Source organism: Scyliorhinus torazame, chromosome 3 (genome assembly GCF_047496885.1).
Source record: "Scyliorhinus torazame isolate Kashiwa2021f chromosome 3, sScyTor2.1, whole genome shotgun sequence".
Lineage (NCBI taxonomy): Eukaryota > Metazoa > Chordata > Chondrichthyes > Carcharhiniformes > Scyliorhinidae > Scyliorhinus > Scyliorhinus torazame.
The window spans coordinates 222874613-222890375 of record NC_092709.1 but is presented as its reverse complement, the minus strand read 5'-3'; the positions used below and the strand labels follow the sequence as shown (position 1 = coordinate 222890375).

The 15763-nt window shown below is 46.1% G+C and overlaps 1 protein-coding gene across 6 annotated transcripts in view; it reads left to right on the top strand.

Annotated features, from left to right (window-relative positions):
* LOC140408957 (protein FAM149A-like) overlaps nt 1-15763 on the top strand; it is a 176296-nt gene that overhangs the window by 94422 nt on the left and 66111 nt on the right. For all 6 annotated transcript variants that reach the window (XM_072496908.1, XM_072496907.1, XM_072496912.1 and 3 more), the window contains 4 exons: nt 970-1112; nt 7219-7344; nt 8360-8539; nt 11176-11372. In XM_072496908.1, the coding sequence (XP_072353009.1) occupies nt 970-1112; nt 7219-7344; nt 8360-8539; nt 11176-11372 (646 nt within the window). The remainder of the gene's footprint in view (nt 1-969; nt 1113-7218; nt 7345-8359; nt 8540-11175; nt 11373-15763) is intronic.

Sequence of the window (15763 nt, the reverse complement as noted above, 5' to 3'; positions counted from 1 at the left end):
GAGAAAATCCTGCCACTGACCATTGTGGGCAGTCTGTGCCACCGCAAAACACAGCGCATTGTTTGGGGGTGGGGGTGGGCGGCTGCGGGGGGGGGGGGGAGGGGGGGGGGGGGGGGAAGAGGAAGAGGGGGAATCCCACCCGTGGTTTTCCAATTTCCACCTCTTTTCTCCCGTCTTCTACTGAAAGCAAGAACTCTTCAGGTACCTTCTGCACCGTACCCAAGTGCCGACTCAACCTGTGAATGTGAGGAAACTATTCTACAGCTGGAGAATCGCTAGAAAGCCTGCTGCAGTTCTCACCTGGTGTTCCAGATTGCACTGTCCAGCAGTATCACTGGATAACGCAAGAATAGGACACCATGAATTACGAGATGATAAAAGGCCGAAGGTTCCTCCAGGTAGTCACATGACTGAATGATCATGGATCTGTTGACTGATCATAGTAATCCATCGCTATCAATCAGTCTCCAACTGAATGCAAGGAAAACCCCAGCGGTGGAATGTTTGGGAACCATTGATCCAAACTCGCCTGCTCCTCCTGTGTATGCTACCCTTACCATCTATAATGTCCTCAGATTATACATGGACCTTACACAAAGTGTTATTTTCTGGAAGCATTTTATTTGATTTTTGAGGGAATCCTGTTTGTTTTTTTAAACTTTATAATACAGGGGGATTGGAGGTCTACCCCATACCCTGAGCATTGACCAAATTGATCCGCATCCATCGCACATTCGGATTTCTTTGTGTTGCAATAATCAGTTATGGTTGTGTAAATTCAGGATCTGATTTTTGGGTTACATTCTCACGGACCTAGTCACCTGAAAGCCAAGTTTCTCTGGATTTGATCCGAGTAAATTCAATTGACACCAATTCACAACCGCTCTCTTCTTCTTACCTGATTCAGTCAAAGAGAGTACATGTTACTCTCCCTGACAAACAAGGACTCTTTTGTGATTGGGCTTTTAGGAATTTGACAAAGCAAACACACGGACAGTACATCAGCTGTTCTGGGAAATCGATGAGATGCTGTTTGAGGATAAGGTGAGCTGTCGTACGGAAAGCATTCAAACGGAGTGTCGGGAATGGAGGGAACGTTCACCTCAGCTCAGGTCAGTACTTTAGAAACAACAATATGTCACCTATCTCTGGATAATAATTTAACAGCTTAATCAACTGAAACAATGCAGCCATTGATGCAATGAGGATGAGAGAAAAATACGCGGAGGGCATCTTAACTCGAGCAGTTCAGCAAAAGCCAGACGGCTGAGCAGTTGACATGTCTTATTTGCTAGTTAGCTGCTTTGATCATGCTAATCCTGACATTTAACCCGTTCTTCAAGTAGAACCATAGAATCCTTACAGTGCAGAAGGAGGCCATTTGGCGCATCAAATCTGCTTTGAGCCTCTGAAAGAGGACCCTACCTAAGCCCACTCCCCCACCCTGTCCCAGTAACCCCATAGCCTCACCTAACCTGCACATCTTTGGACACCAAGGGGAAATTTAGCATGGCCAAGCCACCTAACCTGCACATCTTTGGATTGTGGGATTGTTTTGGCCATTTACGGGAGGATATTTGGAGCCTGGTTCCCTGGAGGCCACATTTGGAGTGTCAGACCTGCCAGGGTTGCAGACGGGTGCGAGGGCGGAAGTCTTAGCCTTTGCCTCGTTGATCGCTTGCGGGCGGATCCTGTTCGGGTGGAGATCTGCTTCTTCCCCCTGTGCCTCGGCGTGGCTGGGGGATCTAATGGAGTTCCTGTATTTGGAGAAGGTGGAATCTGCTCTGAGAGGGGCAGATGAGGGGTTCCACAAGGGAAGAGATTTCTTTATCTTACACTTTGGGGGTTAGTTATGGGGGAGGGGGGGGGGGGGTTGTGTTGGGGTACATAGATCCCTGAAAGTTGCCACCCAGGTTGAGAGGGTTGTTAAGAAGGCATACGGTGTGTTAGCTTATTTGGTAGAGGGATTGAGTTTCGGAGCCATGAGGTCATGTTGCAGCTGTACAAAACTCTGGTGCGGCCGCATTTGGAGTATTGCGTGCAATTCTGGTCGCCGCATTATAGGAAGGTTGTGGAATAACTCTTTGTCAGAACAAAAGAATCACCAAAATCGAATCAGAATAAACAGGACAAAAAGGAGGAAAGTCCAAGACTCTCCGCTGTGGCGTAAAATCCTGTAAATTTCTGAATTTTCTAAGTCCCACCTCTGAACCTAGCATTTCCCATTCTCGCAGGGGTGGTACTGGAGTTGGGCCAGGTTTCACATATGCGCTATTCACGGAGGCAACCAGCCATTTAAATTACCAGCTGCTTCCACTGAAGTGGGCAGGGGGGCACAGTGGTTAGCACTGCTGCCTCACAGCGCCAGGGACCCAGGTTCAACTCTATCCTTGGGTGACTGTCTGTGTGGAGTTTACACTTTGTTCCCATGTCTGAAGGGTAGGTCATGCCTCACAAACCTTATTGAGTTCTTTGAGAAGGTGACCAAACAGGTGGATGAGGGTAAAGCAGTTGATGTGTATATGGATTTCAGTAAAGCGTTTGATAATGTTCCCCACGGTAGGCTACTGCAGAAAATACAGAGGCATGGGATTCAGGGTGATTTAGCAGTTTGGATTAGAAATTGGCTAGCTGGAAGAAGACAAAGGGTGGTGGTTGATGGGAAATGTTCAGACTGGAGTCCAGTTACTAGTGGTGTACCACAAGGATCTGTTTTGGGGCCACTGATGTTTGTCATTTTTATAAATGACCTTGAGGAGGGCGTAGGAGGATGGGTGAGTAAATTTGCAGATGTCACTAAAGTCGGTGGAGTTGTGGACAGTGCGGAAGGATGTTATAAGTTACAGAGGGACATAGATAAGCTGCAGCGCTGGGCTGAGAGGTGGCAAATGGAGTTTAATGCAGAAAAGTGTGAGGTGATTCATTTTGGAAGGAATAACAGGAAGACTGAGTACTGGGCTAATGGTAAGATTCTTGGCAGTGTGGATGAGCAGAGAGATCTTGGTGTCCATGTACATAGATCCCTGAAAGTTGCCACCCAGGTTGAGAGGGTTGTTAAGAAGGCGTACGGTGTGTTAGCTTATTTGGTAGAGGGATTGAGTTTCGGAGCCATGAGGTCATGTTGCAGCTGTACAAAACTCTGGTGCGGCCGCATTAGGAGTATTGCGTGCAATTCTGGTCGCCGCATTATAGGAAGGATGTGGAAGCATTGGAAAGGGTGCAGAGGAGATTTACCAGAATGTTGCCTGGTATGGAGGGAAGATCTTATGAGGAAAGGCTGAGGGACTTGAGGCTGTTTTTGTTAGAGAGAAGAAGGTTAAGATGTGACTTAATTGAGGCATACAAGATGATCAGAGGATTGGATGGGGTGGACAGTGAGAGCCTTTTTCCTCGGATGGTGATGTCTAGCACGAGGGGACATAGCTTTAAATTGAGGGGAGATAGATATAAGACAGATGTCTTAGGTTCTTTACTCAGAGTAGTAAGGGCGTGGAATGCCCTGCCTGCAACAGTAGTGTACTCGCCAACACTAAGGGCATTCAAATGGTCATTGGATAGACATATGGACGATAAGGGAATAGTGTAGATGGGCTTTAGAGTGGTTTCACAGGTCGGCGCAACATTGAGGGCCGAAGGGCCTGTACTGCACTGTAATGTTCTATGTTCTAGGTTCTGCATGGGTTTCCTCCAGGTGCTCCGGCTTCCTCCCACAGTCCAAAGCTGTGCAGGTTAGGTGGATTGGCCATGCTAAATTGGCCCTTACTGTCCAAAGATGTTCAGCTTAGAGGGTCAGTGCTGACTCGATGGGCCAAATAGCCTCATTCTGCACTGGAGTGATTCTATGGATTTTGGAAGAATAGGAGTAGGAATTCCAAGTATGCAGATTAGAACGGGTAAGAGGAGGTCCGAACTTGGTGGATGCTTTTTGATGGCCAGCGTACCCCTTTGGAGATGTAAGATACCCCTTTGGGAGGGGTCCTGGAATATCTTTGGGAGAGGTAAGGCACCCTTTGGGAGGGGTAAGGCAACCTTTGGGATTGTTAAAACTGAACATGAAAATGCACTTTTTTTGCACAATCTAATTGGAGCTGTGTATGTAGCTATCAAAGAGCCGTCCAGCTGCTAAGGAGTTTTCCAGCTGTTAAATAAATGTCCAGCTGTCAAGGAACTTGAACTTGCCAGCTGTCAAGGAACTACTAATGAGTCATTCAGCTATCAAGGAAATGTCATGCTGTCTAGGAAATGTCAAAACTGTCAAACTGTCCAGGAAGTGTCAAAGCTGTCCGGGAAACGGCCCAAGGGTACTGATACTATGTGAATTTGCATGGAGAAGGGAAAGGGAAAGGGCAGTGGGTGGTGACGTGGATTGTCATGAGTTGACACTAAGTTTGCATAGGGAGTATCGGTGCAATTGGGGTAGGTAGAGGGCCAATTTCAAGGTCAGGTTTGTCGAGCCAGGAATACTCAAGTCTTTGCATACCCTATCTAGAGATGGAAATCCAAGCCTAAGAGTTTTGCTGAATGACCTGTGGACGCGTAAAAGAGTAGCACAAGATTGTTCGATGGTCTTGGAATGCATTGCCTGAAAGGGTGGTAGAAGCAGCTTTAATAAATTTGCAAAAGAGAATTTGAAAGGGACAATTTGCTGAACTAGGGGAACAGGAATAATTGAATAAGTTCTTCAAAGAGCTGACAGAGAAACGATGGGCTGGACGTCTTCCATCTGTGGTGCATCATTCTATGATTCTTTGATCAAAGATTCGTTTGCATCAAAGGACTAAAAGAAATAAGGGAAACAATAAATGTGAGCATAGTTGAGATACTGAAGCTGTAACAGGAAAAGCCATTGAAATAGGAAAAAAGTGCTGTGGAAAGGTTTTATTCTTGAAACATCACCGGGCCCCTGCTTTATTGACAGAAGTTGTCTGACATGATGAGTTTATCCAGCGTTTACCATTTTACCAGCTCCTGCAGTATTTAAAAAAAATAAAAATAAAACAGGCGGTCACCAAGGAAACAGACAACTCTGTCAGCATTGTGTTCAGACAAAGGTTCTCAAGAACCCCACACTGTTTTGCCAGCTTTTCCTCTGTGAATACTCTCCCAAGGCCAATATGTCTGTTGTTGCTTCGCTACTCGACTATTCTGATATTTGGGGGTCGGTTAGCTCACTTGACTGGACAGCTGGTTTGTGATGTTGAGCGATGTCAACAGCGCGGGTTCAATTCCCATACCGGCTGAGGTTATTCATGAGGCCCCACCTTCCCAATCTTGTCCCTCACCTGAGGTGTGGTGACCCTCAGTTAAATCACCACTAGTCAGCTCGCGAAGTAGAGAGCAGCCTATGGCCCTCTGGGACTGTGGTGCCATTTTTCCAATGTTCTCTTTGTTCGCATACCACCGTGCACAGCCATATACTTGATCTCATGCAAAAATCTGCTGCCACTTTCCTAACTCACACCAAGTCCCTTTCACCCCTATTAACAAATTTACAAACGTATGAATTGGGAGCAGGAGTAGGCCATTCAGCCCTTCGAGACTGCTCTGGCATTCAGTAAGATTATAGCTGATCTGATTGTGGCCTCTGTGCCATTTCCTGTTCACACCTGTGCTCAGTGCTCTACATCGGACACACTCTGGCAAAGCATTGACTGTAAAATTCCCATTTTTCAAATCCTTCCATGGCTTTTCTTCTCCTTATCTCTGTAACCTTCTCCAGTCTCAGAACTCATTGAAATCCCTGCACTCTTCCAATTCTGGTCTATTGAACATCTCTAATTTTAATTACTTCACCATTGGCTTGATGTACCTCTAGCTGCCTAGGGCCTAAGCTTTGGAATTTGGTGATCTATACTGATGGGCCTGAACTTCTGCCATTCCGCTCCTACTTTCTTACCTGAAATGTTTTGATTCTATCTTGCCTGACCTTCCAACTGAGGCCGGGCGAGGTCTGGGCAGTGCAGCTCTTCCCTAGGGCCTAGCATTGGGAGCAGCTCAGTCTCGTGTAAGGAGAGCGCACCTTTTTTTCAGCACAAGCTTCTGTAACCCAGGCAGGTTAAAGGTCCAATGATTGACAGTTCAGGGAGAAGCTAAGTGTATCAGCTAAGTGGGTAGGATTTAGAGAGCGTTGGAGTTGGAGTTGGGGGGGTGGCGGTTGGGCGGGGGAGGATATGCCTTGATTGGAGATGGATCAGGTTGGACCTCGAGGAGTGGATGGGTGGGTGGTGATGGGTCAGATTTGGCCTTGGGGTTAGGGGTCGTGTCAGGTTGGTGGATCGGGCCTTGGGGGATGAGGGAGCAGTGAAAGTCAGGATTGGGGCCTTGTGGAGGGTAAAGTCCCATTGGGGTGTGGGGAGAATAGTCCGAGTGAGTGGGATTCAGTGGGGAAGGGGGGGAGGGAGAGAGTGTGTGGACTTCCAATAATGGGGGGAAGTTCTGTGAAGGGGATGGAATCCAATGAGGGGAGGAAGTGGGTGAGGAGTCCTGTGGGGGGGTGGAATCTGGTGGGGGGGGTAAACCTATGGCGTGGGGATCCCGATGAAAGTGGGAATTCCATGGGAGCGGGATGCCTTCGTGGGGGTGGGGTGTCCCTGTAGACAGGCAGTAGTTACAGGGGGTGGAAAGAGGTTTGGGGGTGTGGGGTGAGTTCTATGTGAGGTTCGGTGTGTACCTGTACAGTAGTCACAATCGTGGCTTTAACAATTCTAACTTTTCCTGGTTAGATATTAATGTAACACAGTCAGAGCCATCTGAAATTTACAGTTTGAATTGCATTTTCAGATAGTTCCCAGTACAGGTCAATTGTCCAAGGGAATTTTGCATGTCTCAAGCAATTGTCATGCAATCCTCACCTGGGAACATCCAGGGGAGTTGATGGTGGTGGAGCAGGTGGTGTGCTGTGGGGGTGGCTCTGGGGAGCTCCCCAGCATATCTTTGGGGTAACTTCCCCCACTTACACGAAAGGTCTCCTGCACTGTAAATTCTATGAAATCTATAGCCCAATATCATTTCCAGATCAGTAGCAAATTGTATTTGATAATGCCCTTGTGAAGTACTACATTAAAGAGTCTGTATAAATATCAGTTGCTGTTTGCTTGTTTTTGTATTTTGCTTTGTGCAGTTTCTAATCTTGATTAACCTAGAAATGTTGTTTGGTAAAAAGCAATATAACTGGCTGGATTGCTTGGTTCCTGTCATGTCTTTTTGTACACAATGCAGGATCTTGGGATCCCAGCTCTTGCTGCCAAAAGATGAAGGTTTTCAACATTTCCAGAGTGGAGGAAACAGCTCCATGATAACGAGGGCGTTACCTCGTTTCTGTGATAGCACCAGTGATATGAAGGAGTAAGTTCTTAAATCATCGATTAAACAGACCTTCAATGAACCAACATCACATGGACATCAAGAAGGCAGCTCACCACTGCCCTCTCGAGGGCAATTAGGGAAAGACAACAAATGCTGGCTCAGTCAGCATCACCCACATCCCATGAATGAATAAAAAAATGAACATTATGAAATAATTTCTACTGTCAGCTGTTCTCTTGTATCATTTTGTATTATAAAGATTCTGGTCAGTTTTATTTATTAAAGTAATTGCTGTTAAATTGAGATATTTTAAATTTCCTGCAATTAGTCATGATTTCAGAAAATATCATAGAATCACTACAGTGCAGAAGGAGACCATTTGGCCCATCGAGATCACCGACCCTCCATAACCCCACCCAACCTTTGGATACTAAGGGCAATTTAGCATGGCCAATCCACCTAACCTGCACATCTTTGGACTGTGCGAGGAAACCGGAGCCCCCGGAGGAAACCCTTGCAGGCACGGGGCGAACATACAAACTCCACACAGCCAGTCACCTGAGATCGGAATTGAACCCAGGTCCCTGGTGCTGTGAGGCAGCAGTGCTAACCATTGTGCCACCATGCTACCTCAAAAATATACCAAATAACACCGAAATGACCATGTATGATATCGCGGAAAGATGATTATTGTATTTTTATGAGATGCCTTTGTCCATTATTTTAGTGCAGGCACTGATCTGCTTATTTCAAATAGGTTAGTGGTCCTGATCCTTGGAGCAGATACTGCATTCATAAATTAAATGCAAACAAATACCCTGGAATTCTGAAACAAGACATTGTTGCTTAGCCACTGAACACCAGCAGATCTCCAATTTTTTAATAAATCCATTTGTTCTATTTTGATTTTCCTCACTTACAAATAAGGAATTAGTGCACCTAGCACCGTAAAACTGTTCCGGTAATTGCAATGCTTAGATCTCTAAAAAATGTAAGATTGGATAAATTTCTCTTGAAGAATGTACAAGCTCTAAAAACATCTTTCTTCTCTCAGGCTGAGCCTGTCCGGCCTCCGTCTGCTCCCTGCCCAATCTCCCTTCCACAGTAGTTTAGGATCAAACTCCACTATGAGTTCCCTCGACTCGGACTCCTCCATTTTCTCATTCCTGGAGGAGGAGATCTATGATGTGGATGGAAACATTGAGGAGTATTTTGCATATGACAGTAAAGAATGGTAAGCGTAAGTTACAGATATGCATAAAACAGTTATATTTTCATGTCACGAGCAGTAAATGTCATAGTTTGCCTGAAATCATATTTGTGTGTAATCTAAAGCATGCAATCCAATTATTTAAATATGGCCCACTGCTTCCAGGAATGGGTTCAGGCTAGTAATGTAAACTAAAAGTAAAACAGTTGGGCATGCTGAAAATATGAAGTAAAAACAGAAATGCTGTAAATATTCAATAGCTCAGGCAGCATCTGACCATGAATAGTCATTGACCTGAAATGTTAACTTTGTATCTGTGGTAGCGTGGGCCCTTTAAGAGGCGAACCCCCGCAGTCCATGTGACTGGCTTGGAGTCTATCTTGCGATCAGTTGCTGATCCAATATGAATGGGAAGTGGCTGGAAGGATTTGGATGTTAACTAATATGAGACCACTGGCAAGGCCGAGAAGAATCATCCACAGCAATTGGTTAAATCGGTGTTTTTTTAAAGTTGTTTTCCCGGGACCCACTTTTACCAACCGGCCGACCTTCGCAACTTACACCGTCCGTCCTTCGTTACCCACGTTGGTTGACCTTTGCAACACAACATTTTCGCTTACCTTTCATGTGACAGATGAGCCTACTTAGTCCTCATGATCTCACCCCAATCAGGTTCACAGGATGAAAGGTCAGTGCGCATATCGGGTGCAGAGTTTAGCTGGTTCCTTTGTGCTGTCTTCACCTTTGTGAGGACAGAAAATCCGAACTCTCACATGTGGGTATTTGTGAAGGGCTAAAGCAACAAAATGTTTGTTTTACTCCGCTCCGATACTCCTCGGAGATACCACTCCAGAATGCTGACAGCCTCATGGACTTGTGGCGTGTTTTTAATGTGCTGTCACAGGTGAGACACAGAAGTTCAGTCTCTTCACTTGGAGTTAGCTCTGAGTTAATAATTGACTCAGGGGTCTCAAACTCAAGGGACTTTTCTCTTTCAAAAGCTGGAACTTCTCCTCTGGAAAGTAGTGACAAAACTGTTGATCAGCGCCGCCAGATGTGACTGAATAAAGCTTGCCAGTCTACTGTCAGTTCCATTGCTAACACAGTTTTCTTCCATGTGTCGTAGCAGTGTGGGGAACATGTAGTAGTTTTCGCTTTGTGGCCGCATTTGCTAAACTTTTAATGATTTTTGGAAAGCATCTATTTCTTCACATTGTTGAAAACAATCATCATCCTTCCCTTGCAATTTGAGATTCAATTTGTTTAGAATTGAAAAGATGTCTGCAAGGTAAGACATAGTTAGCATCCAACTCTCATTTGCCAGTACTTCCCTGTATGTAACGTGCATGAGATTTGCATCCTGATTTGCACTGACACATACCTCAAGAAATCATCTTTAAACTGCTTGGTTCCCTATTTCAGTTTTTTCTGAGGAGGCTGTTCAGCAGAGGCCATGGAGCTCTGAATACTGCTCACGCTGGCACTGCTTTGTCCTTCTTTAGAATCTTCTGAGCAACTTACACTAGCACGGCTTTGGCCGGCTGTGGACTCTCCTGAGCAGCTCGCACTGGTACTGCTTTGGCCTGCTGTGGACTGTCTAAGGCAGCTCATAGCTGGCGACGGCTATTTGGCCCCTTGAGCCTATGTAACTATTCAATAAGATCATGGTGGAACTTTTACTTTAGGTGCACCTCCCTGCAATATCTTAATAGTTTGTTAATTCCTAAGTACCCAAAGATCTTACTGACCTCTGCCCTAAATATATTCAATGACTCCCCATTCTTGGCTTTCTGGGATCGAGAATTCCAAAGATCCATGACCCTCTGTCTGAAAGAAAGTTTTCCTATCTGAGTCCTAAATGGCTGGCTTTCAATTCTGAGGCTGTGACTTGACTCACCAGCCAGGGGATACATCCTCCAAGTATCTGCCATGTCAAACCCCTTAAGAACTTTATGGATGCAATTAAACTAGATGAGAACAAAGCCCCATAGCAAGTGTGCGTAGCTGCATGTTACCCAGCACTCGCACAACCTAGAAACATAACGCTATCTAACTGTTCTGGGACCTTTGCCCTTTGTGGATTTTATAAATGACTTGGATGAGGAAGTGGAAGGGTGGGCTAGTAAGTTTGCTGATGACACGATGGTTGGGGGAGTTGTAGATAATATCGAGGGCTGTTGCAGGTTACAACAGGACATTGATAGGATGCAGAGCTGGGCTGAGAATTGGCAGATGGAGTTCAACCTGGATAAATGTGAAGTGATTCATTTTGGAAGGTCGAATTTGAATGCTGCAAACAGGGTTAAAGGCAGGATTCTTGGAAGTGTGGAGGAACAGAGGGATCTTGGGTTCCACGTACATAGATGCCTCAAAGTTGCCACCCAGGTTGATAGGGTTGTTAAGAAGGCGTATGGTGTGTTGGCTTTCATTAACAGGGGGATTGAGTTTAAGAGCCGTGAGGTTTTGCTGCAACTTTATATAACCCTGGTTAGACCACACTTAGAATATTGTGTCCAGTTCTGGTTGCCTCATTATAGGAAGGATGTGAATGCTTTGGAGCGGGTGCAGAGGAGATTTACCAGGATGCTGCCTGGATTGGAGGGCATGTATGAAGGGAGTCGCGCATAATTCATGTAAATGCTGTTTTGCTTCAATTACAGTGTAAGCGATGATGAGAGTTCAGAACAAAAGGAAGTTCAACTTGCTCGAAGGAGAAATAAACGGGGCATTCCTCCCATTTCTCCCAATGCTTGCATTAAAGATGCTGCATCAGCGGAGATATTTGATGTCATCTGGCGGGATGTGATCGAAATGTTGGAAGAGTTAATCAGGAAACAGTGGGAAAATACCCTTTCAGGTATTTGGAGATCAAAGACTCAAAAGCAGTCCAAACTATTTATTCCAAATTCACTTTTGTAACGTAGAGCATAAAGAAATTTATTTAAACTCTGAATGCTACCAGTGTTACGTTTGAACGTGTTCTTCCAGTCAGCAGCCATGCCTTGTGATCCTTGCCAATGATGCCACACTCAGTTGTGAATTTACTCTGCAGCGTTCATCTTTCGATCCAATATTACAATCAATTTGTCTAGCCGGTCACAAATTGCAGCTATTATTTCCACATATCTAAAAACAATTACAAAGATGTTTCACTGCCATTATAAATATATTAGATTACTAATAAGAGAATCAAAATTCATGAACTACAGATGTTGGGCCTGAATTATGTAAAAATAAAGGTGAGTCTAATGGCGCTCACGGTTATTTATTAATCAATTGTTCAGCATTCAGTTGAACACAGATGCATGGTTAAAACTGAAAACTCAGAGATTGTCCTTGATTTAGTGCTCCACCATAAGACGCACAATAACGATTCTCTGCTCAGCTCCCCAGTTAAATGTATTCAATGGTGGAGTCTCATTCTTTTAGATTTCAATGGTTTTCAAGACTGTTTTAATTTTTTCATTCTGTCCCTCTTAACCCTATCTTTATTTCCACCCTTTATTTCCGTTTCTGTATCTGATTTGGTGTTGAATTCCCTGTTGCAGCTGATTTCCTGGTTCAGACACTGAATGGCTCATTAACTATTCTTCAACTTTGCCTTGAGACGTACAGGGCGGAATTCTCCCAAAGCATTTCTAAGCGTGGTCTCTGGCAGGAAGCGAGATGCAATTCCCGTGCGTGGATCAGCGTGATCCAGATCTCATTCACCCACATTTAGACATTCATTTGGAGCTAAGGGAGACATGAAGAAACCGGCAAGGTCAGATCCTCTGAGATCATGGCGCCCCAATATCAGAATAACCCAACAGCCTCCCCCACTTCCCCCCCCCCCCCCCCCCCCAATTCATGGAAAGGCCCACCCACAATCACTGGTAAGGCCCCCCCCCCCCCCCCCCCCCCCCCCCCCCGCCAGTGAATGGCATCCCGTTATGGACTTGTCCAAGTCCAGGCCCCTTCAGGTTCTGCCCTTTGGAAGTACTAACCAGGCACTACCAGCTGGCTCTTCCCCTGGCAGCCTTGCAATAGAAATCTGCCACTTCCAGGTTGGCATTACCAGAGTGCCAGGGGACAGTGCCAGCTTGACACTGCCAGGGGTTAGCACTCAGGCAGAGTACTTGGTGATTCTAGGAAGCACGTCAGAAGAAAGAAACAGCCATTTAAAAAAAAGCTGTGGCTAGAAACAACACCTGCTCAAAAGAGGAAGCACTTCAGAGCAAATGGATCATGAAGAGCTATAAAAACAAAGCATGCCCTCTGAAATGGCTTGGGCATGTCATCAAGAGGCTTGATAAAGGTAATGGACTATGAAGAGCTATAAAAACAAACAAAGCAAGTCCCTACTTTTAAATAGCCTGGACCTGTCAATCAATAATAATACTCTTTATTGTCACAAGTGGGGATACATTAACACGGCAATTAAGTTACTGTGAAGAGGCTTTTAAAAGATAATGGACCATGAAATTGCATGTAAACAATGCAGTTATAAGCTTTTAGGCTTCTCAGCAAGACCAGAAGCTTGAAAAAGAATGAACACATCAAAGTGAAGATGTTTACCTTCATCTGACAGATCTTTGAACATGGCATGCTGGAAGAGACATGTTGGGCGGGATTCTCTGACCCCCCGCCGGATCTGAGAGTTGCTGGGGGACGTGTGAATCCCGCCCCCGCCGGCTGCCGAATTCTCCATGCCGGGAATTTGACGGGGCGGGGGAATCGCACCCCGCCGGTTGGTGGCCACCTGTTTTTTGCCGGTCCTGCCAGCGGGACCTGGCGGCGCAGGCGGCCTCCGGGGTTCTCGCGGGGGCACGGGGGGGATCTGGCCCCGGGAGGTGCCCCCACGGTGGCCTGGCCCACGATTGGGGCCCACCTACCCACTGGCGGGCCTGTGCCGTGGGGGCACTCTATTCCTCCGCGTCGGCTACTATTCCTCCGCCATGGCCGACGCGGAGATGACAACACCCCCCCCCATGCGCCGGCCAGCGGAGGCCCTTCGGCACCGGTTGGCATGGCGCCAAGCCCCTTCCCCTTCGGCCGGCACGGCGCAAACCACTCCGGGGCTGGCCTAGCCCCTGAAGGTGCGGACTCCGCACCTTTTGGGTGGCCCAACGCCGGAGTGGTTCACGCTACTCCTCAGCGCCGGGACCCCCGCCCCGCCGGATAGGGGAGAATCCTGCTCAAAAAGTTTGAAGGCTACAGAAGTAAGACCTTTAGAGTCATCTGACAGATCTTTGAACTTGACATGCTGGGAGAGAATTTAAAGGTTTTCAAGAGGGAAGACCTGCCACATGATTCCCATCTCAGGAAAGACCACCGGTGGAGCCCTTCTTGACTAGGACTAACAGCCCCATAGTTGTTTGCCTTGTTCACACAGATCTCAGGTGTTCGTACAAGGTGTCATGTTATTTCAATCTCCCACTTGCGGCAATTTGTTATGGAAATTTGATTATGGAAATTTAACAGGCAAGAACAATTATAAGCGGGTGGTGTTTCTGTGCCAGTTACAGATCTTCTATTAGCTAATTAGTTAATAAGTTCTGGTTAACAGATATTCTATGCGGATCAGAGATACATGCCTTGGTTGTTTGGTTGGAGCTTTTCTTCCAATGGTGACGTTGATTTGTTTTATTCCTTCCTGGGGTGTGGGCATTGCTGGCAAGGCCTAGTTGTCTTTGAACTGACTTAAATACATTGGAGTCACATGTAGGCCAGACCAGTTAAGGATGGCAGATTTCCTTCCCTAAAGGACATTAGTGAACCAAATGTTTTTTTTTGATTAGCAAAGGTCACCATTTTTAGCTTTAAATTTTAAATTTTATTGACTCATCGAGTTGAAATTCCACTACGCCACTATTAGCAAATGATTAGGGGAGTGCAAACTACTGAGCAGCAGGCGAGTTGCTTTTGGTAAGTTACAAAAAACAGCCTGGGAGTGAAAGTAATATGTCTGTCAGCAGTAGTGAAGTTAAACCTTGCAGCTGTCCTGTTATATGCTTGTTGGACTTGAACGGCTCACTCCAAGCATTAAAATAAACCACATCACTTTCACATGACCTGCTTGCGAGACTACTCAAGATTAGTTGGCGAAACAAGGTTCCTAATACTGAGATTCTCTCACTGACTGACATGCCTGGCATCTACACTCTGCTGAAGAGAGCTCTGATAAGCTGGGCTGGATAAATGCCCGATGACAACTTGCCAATAAGCTAATTGATGAAAATACTGGCATGTAGACCAGAAACAATGCTTCAAGGACACCCTGATGGTTTCACTGAAGAGGTTCAACATACCTCCTGAGACATGGGAGAACCTCTTCTAGATTGCCCTATATGGCACAGTCTCAGCAGCAAAGGTGTTACCTCCGATGAACAGAACAGAGTCACACTGACCAACAGGAAAGATGAGCTGCTGCACCAACAATACCTGTGCATCCAATATGCAACAGATTCTTTCGTGCTCTAATTGGCCTGATAAGTCATCCTCAAACAGATCGCACGTGAAACTTAACCCATTGAATTCTAGTCGATGTCACAGTCATCTTCAACTAAGAGGGACATAAGAATCCCACCTTCCCCAGCCTGGCAGGCCTTCAGTCGGCCTGTACACATGGTGGGAACAAGAAACCGGCTTTCCCAACAGTGCAGGTGGAGCCAAGCAGTGCAGGCATCGATTGAGGCCAGGAGTGCTTCAAGAACACAAGTGCATGTCCAAATTGTATTGGCGCCCATTAAAAATTGGGAAGCTGTGCGGTTTGAATCAAGATCACAAAAAGCCTGTCTAGGGCAGCAAACTATTTACACAGTGCAGTCCCATTGGGAGAACCAACATGCTGGTCACTGTCCGGGCCGGCCTTTATATGAGCCTCAGCTTGGCGGGCCTCCACCACTAACTGGGAAGCTCATATTCCACCAGTTAGGGGGAGATCAATCAGGGAACTCTCGTGGACGGCGTGGGGGTTATTACAGCTGCCTTATAAAAGATACATGGAGGCAATCCTTTGGGGCGGGCCATGACAATCCTCTTCAGAAGTGATGCACTGCACTGCATTCAGCAGTCTCCTGGAGACACCCCTGGGGATAATACAAGTCAGTTTATTTAAAAGGTGACCTGCCCATTGATGCAAGTTGCCAGCAGGTAAATTAAAGGGATTCTAGAACCACACAGCACAAAAAGAGGATGTTTGGCCCATTCTGCCTGTTCAGCCTCTCTAAAAGAAAAATTCAATTAGTCCCACCCCCCTGCTCTTTC